This window comes from Candoia aspera, chromosome 1 (assembly GCF_035149785.1).
Source record: "Candoia aspera isolate rCanAsp1 chromosome 1, rCanAsp1.hap2, whole genome shotgun sequence".
NCBI classification, from domain to species: domain Eukaryota; kingdom Metazoa; phylum Chordata; class Lepidosauria; order Squamata; family Boidae; genus Candoia; species Candoia aspera.
This window is the reverse complement of record NC_086153.1, coordinates 167,563,479-167,578,262: the sequence shown is the minus strand read 5'-3', so window position 1 is coordinate 167,578,262 and position 14,784 is coordinate 167,563,479. Positions and strand designations below refer to the sequence as shown.

The 14,784-nt window shown below is 38.0% G+C and overlaps 1 protein-coding gene across 1 annotated transcript in view; it reads right to left on the bottom strand.

The window, feature by feature from the left end:
- Positions 1-592: 592 nt before the first annotated feature.
- IQCA1 (IQ motif containing with AAA domain 1) overlaps positions 593-14,784 on the bottom strand; it is a 128,327-nt gene continuing 114,135 nt past the window's right edge. Inside the window, exons 16-19 of the mRNA XM_063317851.1 lie at positions 12,259-12,345; positions 8,611-8,788; positions 3,609-3,847; positions 593-938 (exon numbers count right to left, since the gene is read on the bottom strand). Of these exons, the coding sequence (XP_063173921.1) occupies positions 789-938; positions 3,609-3,847; positions 8,611-8,788; positions 12,259-12,345 (654 nt within the window). The 3' untranslated portion in view covers positions 593-788. The remainder of the gene's footprint in view (positions 939-3,608; positions 3,848-8,610; positions 8,789-12,258; positions 12,346-14,784) is intronic.

Sequence of the window (14,784 nt, the reverse complement as noted above, 5' to 3'; positions counted from 1 at the left end):
TTCTCTTGAAATAACCATTTCTCAATTTCTCTTGAGTCACATTTACCTGAACATATATCCACACCCAGAAAAATACATCCAAAGGCCAATGGTGTTCAGCAGCTAACAATATTTTGAAATAACTCAGGCAAGGTAAAATAATCTTTTGAATTCTAAAAAATTTATTGAAAAATAGTAATTTATCAGAGCTACAAGTTTTGTGAATCATAAATATATGGTATTCTTCTATGCACAAGGCTGCAGCTCCCTGTAGGGCTGAAGGGAGGCCTATCCTACTCCTCCTGAATACTTGGGCAAAGGACGCATGCAGACTACCCAGGGTAACAGAATTTTACATCCAACTGGGAAAGGGAGAAATAGACTTCTTCTGAGCTATATATGGATTAATTTGAATAGGTCTCTTGCATTCTCACTGGGCAAAGCTCATGGGCATAAATACTCTAAAATATGAGACTTAACACTCAATAGACAGATTTTCAATTAATAATTTTTTTTTAAAACTGATACACCCTATCTGAATCTAAGTAATTTTAGAAGAGCCTAAATAATAAGAGAAATTTATTTGTTTGTTTGTTTGTTTTCTACTGTGGTTACATGTTTACCTTGAAGGAACTAAATGTCACACTGATGTTTGGTCCTATGTTTTTCAAAGAATACTTTTTCATATGATCTGTTCACTGGAATCAAGTAGGGAACTTAGATTCCAAGAAAAAGTTCTTCTTTATAGCAATGCATTATAATGTTATATCTATGCTGACCATTAAGAGGAGTTTTCCATGAAATAGTTTTTATTTTTTTGTCTTTTTGCCTTCCTTCTTTTTCTTTTTCTCTTTCTCTTTTCCTTTTCCCTTGTCTTTTCCTTTTCCTTTTCCAGTATCTTCATTCTCTGTCAGTGCCTTGATTCGTGCTTTTCCTAGAGGAGTCTTTGCATACCACACCTAGAGAATCAGATGGAAATATATCTTTACAAAACCTGAAAATACATGCATAACATTGCGTTTAGAGCAGCTCATTACCATTAGTACCTAGCTGTACCACTGAAGCTGTTCCACCTGACGCCACTGCTACTCTGTGATCAACCCCGTTTCCAAGGTTTGATATTTCTCTCTGAAATTTGACAAGGCAGCAAAGACACACATAACGAGTTCTGCTATCTGATTTCAACGAGATTCTGAATTTTTTTTTCTTTCACAAAAACTAAAAGGGAATGTCAGCCAAGGATTTAATTCTGTGTGCAATCCTATTGGAAAGTAAAAGGGATACTAGATACAATAAACATAATGACTGAGAATGTTGAATGCTTCCACGAAATCAGCCCCACAACCATATTTAAGAGACATCTCCTTGTCATATTGCCTTTGTCTCATCTACAGCCTACTGTGGAGGCAGCCAAAATTTGTCCTTAATTGTTCTAGTTTAAAGTGGCATTGTCTGTCTTCTCCTGACATATGATTTTTATAGTCTTCCCAATTTTAGTGATATAATCAGGGTTTGGTATCTGGCAAACTCCTACTTGTTGGCTGAAGTTGCTGTAGGGACATCCCTTCACATCCAGCCACTGGTTATTGCCTACTGTGGCCATTTTGGCTTGGGCTGCATGGGACAACTGGTTTCTGCCAGTGCATCTGCCTGTGTAATGTCTGATCTATGTTTCATAAAGTGTCATTCAGGCATTATGCAGGCTACTTATATATGTTGATATACCAATTTTTTGGAATACCCCTGGATCTGCTCAGTGGTCTTTCAAAAAACCAGAAGACCTGTCTGTAGAAAAAAAAAAGAGGAGTGTTAATCAGCTGAAACTGAGAAAGTTTAATCCTAATTTAATCCTAATTAATGGTGCATTGTGAATGGTGGTGGGAGAATAAATGGTAAATCAGTTTAAATATGTGTTTTGGATTGAACTGCAGACTCCCAAATCATAATCTGCTTTTGGAAGTCTCCTTAGTTTCAAAAGACATCTATTATTTTGGGTGCATTGTATGGGAAATAATAGATGTTTCCCGTTCAGTCAGCATCACAAACATGATTAAATTAAACCGAGTCTTTCCTCACTTTTATCTAACCTCAGTATGAACACACCCTGGCAATATCTCTGTGTTCTGTCATATCCTCATGATGAAGATAAGATCTTCATCTTATCCCCAACACATACCAAATACAACTAAAAGTTGTCCTTAGCTGTTCTGATATAAAAGTAATGTTCTCCCTCTTATTCTGACACACTTTTGCTGTATGTATAACCTGACATACTTCACTGACCATTTTGTTGGTGTCATAGTTTGATGACACTTGGAGGAACAAATGGTCCAGATTTTCAGGCTATTAGGCTGATCTGGACACGCCCCTTCCCCTCCAGTTGCTGGGCACCTTTTCCATGGCCATTCTGGTTTGTGCCATGGGAGAGTCTGTATTTCTCAAACTGGCCTATTCCTCTGTACTGACCTGGTTTCTGAAATGATCCCTGGTTTGGACCTGGCTTGAAAAGAATTAGCCCATCAAACAGGTGGTAGGCACTGGGGGTGGAGGACAGGCCATGCAGAGCAGCACAATGCTTCCCCCTGTACTCATCTGTTAGTCACTACTACTTTTAAACACAGGTTTAGTACTCTTTCAGAAAGCAAGAGAGCCTTTCCAGCAGTGACTGGTAGAAGGGGCATGTCCACAGTAGCCTCAACCAGCCAACAGGAGCTCAGCAGATTCCAGATCTTACTACTGTCATCACCAAGATTGTACATGAGGCATCTGTCAGGAATGCTGTTATTCCTGCATTAGGCAGGAGGTTGGACCAGATAATCTTTAAGGTTCCTTGCAATTTTGTAATTCTAGAAGAATTAGGAACTTAATTGATCCTTCCTGTTTAGATCAAAAGGGAAGATTAGTTATAGATTTCTTCTTTCTGACATCTTACTGGTGATTTCCCAAATCCTGAAATTAGAATTTGGAATTGATTTATTTGCTAAAATTTATTTGCTAAAATTCCCCAAAGATTATAAAAATGGTCTTCAACCATCTAAGTAATCAAAGAACACAATAATAATCATTCCTTCCCTTCCCTTCCCTTCCCTTCCCCCTCCCCTTTTCTTAATCCCAAAAATCTAAAGCAGATTCCATCACATCAAAGTCAGGAATGTGGTACAGTGATCTTTCTCTTTATTTCTCTCCCTCCTCAACTAGAAATAATTTTTCCTTTCCTTCCCAATGATGTGATTTTTTTTTCTTTATACTATGCCCAGTGCCCTTTAGCACGCTAGAATGCTTCATTTCTAAAATTCCTTCCTTTGCTGTGATCAGAAGCCTTGAATTCCCCTCTTTCCCACCTTATTTGAACTCTTTCTCTCAATGAATTGAATGTATTAAACTCTCCACAGACTGAAAACTGCTAAAGTTCCCTTTGTTAACCCGTAAACTAAAAACTGTAACTTCTGAATACTGATAAATTTCCTTGTATATCATTAGCACAAACATTATTGATTAGTTAAAATTTTATTTTTGACTTCCTGAATGTTTAATAACCCACAGTGTTGGAACCAGATAGAACTGGTTCTGATTCATTAGAAAACATACTTTTGAATGCTCCACAGAAGAAAAAAGACAAATTCCTTAACCTTAAATGTTTCTTCCTCTTCTTTGTACACTGGATCCTGTCTTGCCAGGCAAGTTAGGAATTCAACAGCAGTCAGTGGCTTCTTACTTAGCTGCATTTGGCGTCTTTCAGATAAGACTGCTTGAACTGCATGAAGAATGGGTCCCTGAGCATAACCATCAGAAACTTGTGCCAGGCAACTGATGTTTAGTTGTTTGCAGAGAAGCCCTCCATTTTGCTGAATGAAGTGTTTCCATAAAACTGTTAAATGGTCAAAAAAAAAAAAAAAAAAAAGGAAAAAAGCAAGGAAATCAATGGTTAGAAAGCTGAATTCACTGAATAATAATAGTAATAATAATAATAATAATTGTAGGTGATAAAGGAATAGATTATTTACTTTTAAGTGTTTGATTTTACAATGGTCTCATTTTAAGGCTATTAAAAGGTTTGGTATCTGCATATTTTTTAGGAAGCTCAGGGTGATTTCATGGTCACTGTCAAAACTGCAATTCATATGGAATCAACCCACTTTTAAAACCCACTTAAAAAGGGATGCATTAAGTTTCATTCCCTGCAAAATAATCCCAGTAGCTCATACAATAGTGTAAGTCTGCTCTGACGGTAGCCACTCTTGTTTGGGATCCTATGGCATTCCTTTTTTAATAGTTAGTCTCTGCAACTTAAAATATACTTGCACTGAAAATTAATATGACTAAGGCACTACATTTGCTAAAACTGCATTTTCTTCATGAAGGAGATTTTTTTTTTTTAATTGTATGGCATAGCAGTTTGGTGTTCATGCTGCTTTTTCTTGCTGGGAAATCCTTGTGAGGTCCAGCAGCCAGATGTGTAGACTATTTAGCTGTGACAAGTCACGTTGCCCAGGGTGCACCGCAAGGAGGCTAGTCTACATTGCACCAGGTTGGGCTGAGATGGCGTGACTGGCCCAAGGTCACCCAGCCGGCTTTCATGCCTCAGGCGGGACTAGAACTCACAGACTCCTGGTTTCTAGCCCAGCACCTTAGCCACTAGACCAAACTGGCTCTCATGAAGGAGATAATTCGTAATTTTTATTGAACCTAAAGGAAAGGGTGTTTCTTTACCTTTACATGGCGCGCCAAGGGCCGCCCTCCAAGAAGAGGACAATGTCAGAGCAAAAACATTTAAATTTATATTTAAGTTGCATTAAGTTAAAATTAACATGGTTACTCCCAATATATTCAACAATGCTCCCCACTTTCTAACGTAAAATAACTTGCGATTTGACTGCAACTTCTGAGTAAGAAACTATGGGATTGCACTCAAGGTGGAGGCACTCCTCTGTGGCCCTGGAACTTCAGGTTGCCCGTTTCTCTACTGGATCAAGTCGCTATCCATTAAGACAACATCAAGGAGTAGATGTTGGGGTGGGTGATCTTAACTGCATTGGTCAGGGCCCCTGCTTCTTTACAAGCAGAAACTACACTGCTTTCCTGTCACTTCAGCTAGAAGGAGAAAGTGGCAGAACTGCTGTCATTTTCACCTGGTTAAAAAATAAGTCCACATTTTCAGTGTTCCATCAATGAACTTGTTAAAAAAACAAGGTAGGTCCATTGTTTTACTGTTCCATTTTTGAACTTGTTAAAAAGCAACTGACCAGTGAGGGCAAAAACCACCAGTGGGTGGAGGGGAGGCGCATTCCTGCCACAACACACAGTAGCCAATTGGATGGAGGGGCTTTCCTACAACAGCAGGCAAGCTAGACAGCACAAAACAGTGTTTTGATGCATAGCAGAAGACGACGGGTGGAAGCTGCTTCTTGGTGGATTGGTTCCTGGAAGAAGATGACATTGTGCATTCGCGCCTTTAAGAAATGATCAGTGGCTGTCAGCCTCCCAAGTAGACCAGACAGGAAACACAGTCAGATGAGCCAATTCCACTTTATTGTTAGGCTACAGTAACAGAATCTTTGCAAGTCTGAAAGTACAAATCTCCCATCGTCCCTTTTATCCCCTGATCAGTTAAGGTGGATCCTTTCTAAGTTTCTTTCTCTTCCTGTTACTGAGTTGTGGGCTCCTCCCCCTTTTATCTGATCGTTCCCTAGGCAGCATCCTTCCCTCTGTCTTCCAAGGTCATTCTCACATTCCATTACAGTGGCCCATACTTGGTCTGGGACAAGATAGTCATATAGATTAGCCCATAGCTGAAAAATTAACTATCCTTGTGGCCTCTTGATTACTGTACAATTTGCATTTTTTAGACATTACACTTTGGGGGCAATAGAACATTTCTGCTTACTTAATCCCAGATCTGCCTCACTGTCATAAGGGGCAGGCCTGGGATGAGGGATGGAAATGGAAGTGGGTTCATATCTAAATTTAACATTGCAAGATGTTGTTGTTGTTGTTGTTTATTCGTTTAGTCGCTTCCGACTCTTCGTGACTTCATGGACCAGCCCACGCCAGAGCTTCCTGTCGGTCGTCAACACCCCCAGCTCCCCCAGGGACGAGTCCGTCACCTCTAGAATATCATCCGTCCATCTTGCCCTTGGTCGGCCCCTCTTCCTTTTGCCTTCCACTCTCCCTAGCATCAGCATCTTCTCCAGGGTGTCCTGTCTTCTCATTATGTGGCCAAAGTATTTCAGTTTTGCCTTTAATATCATTCCCTCAAGTGAGCAGTCTGGCTTTATTTCCTGGAGGATGGACTGGTTGGATCTTCTTGCAGTCCAAGGCACTCTCAGAATTTTCCTCCAACACCACAGTTCAAAAGCATCGATCTTCCTTCGCTCAGCCTTCCTTATGGTCCAGCTCTCGCAGCCATGTTACTACAGGGAACACCATTGCTTTAACTATGCGGGCCTTTGTTGTCAGTGTGATGTCTCTGCTCTTAACTATTTTATCGAGATTTGTCATTGCTCTTCTCCCCAGGATTAAGCGTCTTCTGATTTCCTGACTGCAGTCAGCATCTGCAGTAATCTTTGCACCTAGGAATACAAAGTCTTTCACTGCTTCTACATTTTCTCCCTCTATTTGCCAGTTATCAATCAAGCTGGTTGCCATAATCTTGGTTTTTTTGAGGTTTAGCTGCAAACCAGCTTTTGCACTTTCTTCTTTCACCTTCATCATAAGGCTCCTCAGTTCCTCTTCACTTTCAGCCATCAAAGTGGTATCATCTGCATATCTGAGATTGTTAATGTTTCTTCCAGAGATTTTAACTCCAGCCTTGGATTCCTCAAGGCCAGCTTGTCGCATGATGTGTTCTGCATACAAGTTGAATAGGTAGGGTGAGAGTATACAGCCCTGCCGTACTCCTTTCCCAATCTTAAACCAGTCCGTTGTTCCGTGGTCTCTTCTTACTGTCGCTACTTGGTCGTTATACAGATTCTTCAGGAGGCATACAAGATGACTTGGTATCCCCATACCACTAAGAACTTGCCACAATTTGTTATGGTCCACACAGTCAAAGGCTTTAGAATAGTCAATAAAACAGAAATAGATGTTTTTCTGAAACTCCCTGGCTTTTTCCATTATCCAGCGGATATTGGCAATTTGGTCTCTAGTTCCTCTGCCTTTTCTAAACCCAGCTTGTACATCTGGCAATTCTCGCTCCATGAACTGCTGAATTCTACCAAGATGTACTGGAATGAAATCCTGTCTCACGCTATGTTGGTTGTTTCCTGTACCTTTCCTACACCATGTCTAGAATTCTATTCTACTCACCCTGGTTTTGTCTAATAGGACAGATTGAACATTTGCTCATCTTTTACTTCCTTCTAGGAATGTTGAAATGTGCTAATGGCTCATTTCTCCAGGCTGTTCTCTACAAACATACTGCATTTGCCATATCCCTAGCATGAAAACCTGCCCCCTAAAAGTGGTATCCAGATCAAGCCTGATTGGATGTTAAAGTCATCCATCAATTTCCTCTCCTGGGGTTTTCACAATTGAAAGAACAGTCATATAATCTTCATGCTTTGTGGATTGTGATTTCTCATTGATTGCCTATTACGTTGCTATTTACAGTGCAATCCTGAGTTTTGGACTATTAGAGAATAAACTGTCTTTCCCTCTTCCTTAATAGCTCCCAATTTTAATAGAAGCTGTAAATCTCTTATCCTACAGCAATTCTGCAATCCCATACTCACTGAAACACACAGACACAGGCACACACTTCATACATGACATAATAGTTACATGAATGAATGGATATAGCTGTCAACATCACATCTAGCTCGGCCCCCTCACTGAATTCTGCATAAACCAAATTCTAAATTAGGCTGAGGACTGAGTAAGAAATGAGACTTCTGAATTGAAAAACAATTGCATACAAGCTATTATATCACATTTTGGGTAAACAGTTTGATGGTAAATGAAGTTCAAGACTGTAATGAGCTAAGGCTACTTGCTGTTTATAAGGTTCATAATGCCTATTTTTTTTTTATATACTAGCTCTAATGGGAAAAAAAGTCAAAATTAAGGGCACAAATTGTTGTGCCTTCACAGAAAGAATAGAACTTTTCTGTGCACAAGGGGAAGCTGGAAGAGAAAGACATTTCCTATTTTCTGAATTACTTTTTGTTCTTGCACAACTCCAACATATAAGCATATACTCCAGGAATGGCTTTTTGGGTAGCACTGGGTAGGACAGCTGCACTGGAGTGGAGGAAGCCCCCCCCCCCAAACACACACACATCTCTAGCATGCAGACAGTGCTGTGTAGCACCCTTTAGATTCTGGAAAAGTGTTCGCTAGTCTAAAAGTATTCACTTCTTTAATAAGCAACAAATAAAATTCATTTTATTGTAGTTTATCATTATTTGGTCTAGTTTTAAATTTAAACTATTTGCAGTGCATATTCAAAACTATTACAAGAAGTTTATAGTGCAGAAAATGAAGATACATATAATGTATATTTCTTAGATTCAGTAATGAATTTTCTAGCAGCCAACTTAATGTGTAGTATTCTTCTTAAAAAAAATTGAGATATCTTTGCATAAACTAGCTCTATATAAACAAAATAGCCACCATGTATTTTCATATACTTGCCAAATCTTGAAGCATAGTCTGGCCGCGGAACCAAAATTATTTTCTTGTAAACTCTGCAAAAGGCTTTGAGGTCTGCGTCAAATGGCCTGTTAGTGGTTCCAATGATTAGTACTCGATCTTCACTTTTTACAGTTTTCAAAATTTTGGGAAGTTGTTTTTTCAAACGTTTAGGTTCCATCTTCCAGATCAAACACAAATAAATGCAGTCTTAAATTTGATCAAGCATGATATATTTTTTTTATTTGGAGCTATGCATTCCAAAACAAACTTGACTTCACACTAAGAAAGGCAATATGCAGTGGTAGATTTCACACACACTGGTTTTTGAATCAATGTTATTTTTTTAAAAACAAGCTAAACAATCATTGGTAATTAGTAATACACATACACACACAACACATATGAATCAGGCACAAATAATATTTGATATATTATCTATGTTCCTGACTATGTTAATATACTGGATGTACCTCCTTGGCAGTAGGATACAGTCAACAGCATATTAGATTGCAAGTTAAGTGTTTAGAGCTGACTGAGTGTGCTTGGGATACAAATGGGTTTAACTGTGCTAATGGCTTACTGGCCAAAATATGCCCAAATGAACTAGTATTGTGTCCTTACTATGGAATACTGCACGTGGCATGGATACAACTAAGGCTGGTAACTTAGTATACTCTATAAATTTCTTACTCAAAAGCAGTATGTGAAAGCTTCAGTTAACCAAAGCCATGATGAGCAGTTGAACTCTTCATATGGAAGATTGCAACTTGGAGTACATATAATACCATACATCAAGACAGTGAGCATAAATTAATGAATGAAATAGAAGGAAAAAAGGTGTGTTGTGTGTTTGTAAAATTACGAGAAAGGGGAAGGATTTAATAATTATCCAAATACAGAATACCTTGGATACTGAAAATCTAAAGTGGTCCACCACTTGATAAATATATGAAGGCTGTAGATAGTTCAAATGGAAGGATTTTAAACTTAAATGTTTATGATTTTGGTATGCTCTCAGTTGAGAGCATACCACATAAGGAATGTGCAGAAATGGGCATTCCTTATGACTTTGGCAGTGAACCAATCCCCACAAAATACAGATGTTTTGGAGCACTACCATCCTGAACTTCCAAAGTGAATGTTTAGGACTGGGAAGTCCTAGATGGGTTACAAGCTTCCGTTTCACTTCAGAGCTGTGTAGCCATTTCAGAACTGTGTAACCACTGGTTACTCTTAGTAAAAGTACTGGATAGATGGGTCCTTTTGGTTAATAGTAAACTGATCTCATCTCAAAGAGCCAAGAACAGTTTGGATGTTGATGGAAAATGTGTTGGTGTGTTTTTTGAATTCTATGGAGCATTATTAAGATATAATCTTTAGGAATGAAATTTCAGTAATGACCCCCCCCACCTTTATTTTTACTTATTTTAAACTTTTACTTTACTTTAGATGTATTATGCCATAGAGTCAATGGCACTGACATATCACATTTCTCCAAATTTCCTTGGGGGGGTGGGTGGGAAGAGAGGTTCAGATCCATCTCAGTTCTGATGAACATCTTTGCAATCTGCTTGGAATTGTCTGTCACAAGGAGATGATAGCTATGAGCCAAGAAACTTTACTTGACTCCATGGACTTTACAAACCATTGCTGGACCAAGTGGAAGAAGCAAAAAAAGGAAGTGTTAATCAGTTATGATACATTGCAGTGACCAACCACTGAAGGGAAGGAGCATGCTAGGCACTATAGTTGATTGGAGTTGAGGATGTTGTTAGATTTCATTCCTGGGTTTGTGAACAGCCAGACTATATGGGCCGTCTTGGGTCATGGATTGGGTTTTGATATTGAGGCTCATGAATATTTAACTTTACAGAAAACTCTATCCTAAATTTGGGGAGAAAAATGTTCTGTTGGAAGGTGTGGGCAAAATCTGAAATGCATACTTTAAATCAATTACTTTGTAATAAGTATTTTAAATATTTTTTCCAACTTCAAGGGGAATTTTGTCTCTCTAATTCACAATAGTGGTGATATAATCAATGGACTGGATGCTTTGGCGCTATCTGAGAAACCCAAGGTGCTGCTATATTTGATGGAGTTGATGTTTGAAATTAAACCCACATCCCTTTTGAATGAAAATTAAAAAGCATTTAAAAGTTTGACATTAAGGACATTTATGGTGTATGAATTAAAAAAACTGGAACATTCAATAATATAATGTTAATAGTTGCAGGTTTTAAAAAGTTTAAATTTGCTTCAGTGGATTTACAATTAAAACTGATTAAGCAAAAAATCTTATTTCAGTTTACTGGATACCCCAAATAATGTAATCAAAATGATGGACATCAGATTTTCTCTGTTGGCGATTTAAAAATTGAGGGGTTATTGATTCATATGATTTGGTCCTGTGAATCACTAGCATATTTTTGGAATAATATTTTAATGTACATATGTAGATTTATAAGGACATTTTTAGTGTAAAATACATTAATGTTATGTTAAATTATGGTCTGAAACTTTGGAATCTGACTATTTTTGAGGAATTACAGTTCTAAAGGATCCGGGGTGTTGCTAAGAGAATTATATTGAGAATAATTGGAAAAGTAATAATATTCCTGGTATCAAAGATTGCATTCAAGAAATGTATGATTTACCCATTTTTGAAAAGAAACCACAGTGAAGAAGAAGTATGTGATAAGCTTACAGAACTTTAAACATGTGTTTACATGTAAATATGCTTATGTTTGCATTCTTTTGGGGAGATTGATCCTGGATTCTCTCTTCATAGTAATTCAGCTGGCAGGATACAAGGGTTACAAAATGTATCACAGCATCAATATTGACTGCTGTAAAAAGCATACAGTTTGTGAAGAAACTTAATTTGGTAACAAGCAAACTTTTTTTATCAGTGTGGCAAACATTTTAGCCAGCAGAGGGCAGCAGTCACACCATAGCCAGTTTAAATATTTCTATGCCATTTTCCAAAGTATGTTTCTTTAAGTATTAAACCCTGGAATTGTTTAAAAAATAGTTTCTTAAATTTAGAGCAAATGGTAACACTTGGGGTCATGACTGCTTTTTGACTAATAGACTACTGATTGGCAAATAGCTTATCACAAATATGAATGATAAATAGATTGAGAGAATTATGAAATAACAAAAAATAGTTGCACAATATGGAACTCACATATTTTCCCAAACATATGAGTCATCAAGCTTAATTTCCTTTCTTTACTCATTATGATTCAGTGGTTAATTTCAAAATCTGATCACTGTACACTTATAAAATTAATAATGCCAGCCTTTTCAGTAATTATAATCAACTCTCCTTAAAAATGTGACAAATATAAATTTACTTTGACTTATTTGCTGTTAAAACTGATCTGGCCTTCTTATTTCTATTGTGCTGAGTGAGAAATTCTGTGTTAAACAAAAATTAACGTATTTCTTCAACAAGGATATATAATAATTAACATAATCTGGTTTTCACTTGTTATATAATAACCATGTAATAGGCTTACTACTAATTGATGTTGTGCATTCCAAAACCACAAATAAATAAATAAATGAAACTTGCTATGATACTATAAAAAATTACCAATAATGTGCTATGCTGTTTGCTTGTATTGTACATAAAATTGGATTTACCTCTTTTTCAGCTTTAGGCACCTTTCTGTAGAATGTTTTCTCTGTGTCTCCAATCCATATAACTGAAGGCTGTAACTGTCTGGCAACCTAAGAGATTAAAAATTTTTTTTTTCAAATAAGGAGGTGGTTTGCAACTGTTTCCATTGGGATAGTTTTTCAGCTTTCCAACTAATCTTCTGGTGGTCTCCCAGCCAACTATTAAGTAGTTCTGACCTTCCAACAGAAGAGAATTATCTGTAGCTCAGGGTTAACTCTGGAGTCCTTGGTGCCCTCTGAGCTTGGTTGTTTGCTTGCTGACATTTCATCACCCCAGCCGGTCAACATGATCAGTGCAAGATGTCTGCAAGCAGCAACCAAGCTCAGAGAGCACCAAGGACTCCACAGTTCTGACGTTTAGTTTTTTCCAGATTTGCTAGGTGCTGTCACTTGCTGTGGCCATTAAGATACTAAGAGTATATAAGAAAGTGAAATATTTTATCCATCTTCAGCCCTTACAGCCTGTTCCCATACACCATGAGAAGTAGACTTCTCCCATCTGTAATAAACCTTCTCAACAAATGGAGAAAAAGAACTCTTTGCACACATAGATCAGTTTTGGCCACAGAAATTAACAGGAACCCCTCATGTCATGTTCACCGTTTCAATGTGCATTGTACATCGTAACGTTTCGCATGTCAAGTTAAGTTGCGGATGCGTGTTCTGTTTGGGAAGGGTCTGCGAACTCCTTCTGCTGGGGTTGTTATCTGTCTTCAGGGGAATGGAATGTGTTTGGGTTATCTACTGTGTTCAAGGTTTTCTTCCCAGGAGATCAGCAGAACTCGTTACCAGCACCTGGGGTGGGGAATTTGAAACGGTTGAGCGAGGGGAGGGATTACGTTTGTACCGAGGGTTTTGAGTTTGTATTTGGCGTGCTTTTGCTCATTCTCAGCTTTCTCTGTATTTGCGTACTATTCTTTAATAAACCAGATATTCTTAAGCTTTTGCTTGTGAGTCTGAGTCTGTTAGGATAGGCAATCATTACACCTCAACTATAAGAAATGTGGTTGCAAAGTGGGCTCAGCAGCTTCAATGACCCTTGCAGCAATGTCAGTAAGGTCACAGTTTCAAGTAAGATTGAAAGGGGAGATCAGAAAGTAGGACTGGGTAGGAAATGGGAGACTGAAGACAGCTCTGCGAAAAGTGGAGCCGATGACCATGGCAAAGAACGAAGAGCCGGTGAGCAGACTGGCTCTTCAAAACCTCTCTGGGCAAGGAGAGCATGGGAGATCGCCCACATGTGCTCCAAACAGTTGCTCCTTGTGAGGAGTCTGCAGGACAGTGGTCCCCAGTAGGTTTTGAGCACTGGGAGACAATGGGAATAGCCATCTTGCTTGCAACTACAGTTGGTGCCTTTTAAAGGACACTAAGTGTGCAACCTTTCTTTTCCAAACACATTCAGAAATTGCTTGTTAACTACTTCTAAGCTATTAGAGACCTTTGGATTGACAAGTCTGAAAACACTGGGTGAGTTTTCTTTCAATCCTGAATAAATGAAAACTTTAATCATATGTTTAAGATTTTAAAAAATTGAAATAAACTGTCATGAGTAAGGATGGCGAGCAGGGGGCTCCCATCCAGACTGTTAAGCGCATGCGTAGCACTGAGGAATTGGTCAGCCATTCAAAGAGACACAGATCGGGACCGCCTTAACCTTTGGGGTTTATATGTCTGGGTTTTTCCCACGCTTCTTCAGTTTGTTAGGATTCCTGTTATGTACTAGCAATAAACATTAGAGACCAGTTCCTTGTCTCAGCGTGTTTCCTGGCTGTTAGGACATAAACAACAAATAAGACTTTGATCCTGGAAAGTTATAAATGGATTAAGTGTTAAGATCTTATCCATCTTAACTTGAATAAGATTTTGGAATTAATCATAAAGAATCCTTCCCATGGGAAATAGATTTGTTTGGACTTTTGTAAGACAAAATAAAGATAAGCAATTTTAAAAACTGGACACTAGAGGGAACTAAAGATTTTTGTTAAAGGAGAAAAATACACAAGCCTGATTTACAGCTAGTTAACTGGGATATATAAAATGGTGCAACACATTTTAACACTGAGAATACTGAAGGACACTTTTGAAAAATGGGATCAGAAATCAGTATCAGCAATGCCAATAGCGATGTTTGCTTCTATGGATATACTGTGTCCAAAAGATGTCATGGAAGAAATGGTAGATGAGGAATAAGTTTTATTTGAGAAGATAGAGATGGCATCAAAAATGGACCTACAAATGACAGATTATGAGAATGCTATGGAAAAGGATGCCTCACTGGACATACAAAAGAAACTGGTTGATGTTTTAAAAATCAAGAGAGAAATACAAATAATAAACCAAGAGTATGACCTGGATAATTATTTTATGTTGGATTTACAAAAGAGGCTTGTTAAAATTTTGAAGAATTTTGTGAGAAGGGACGAAGAAGAAATGAAAAGAAATCAAATTCTACAATGTTTTTTGAATGGACTAAAGATTAAGGCCAGTTTG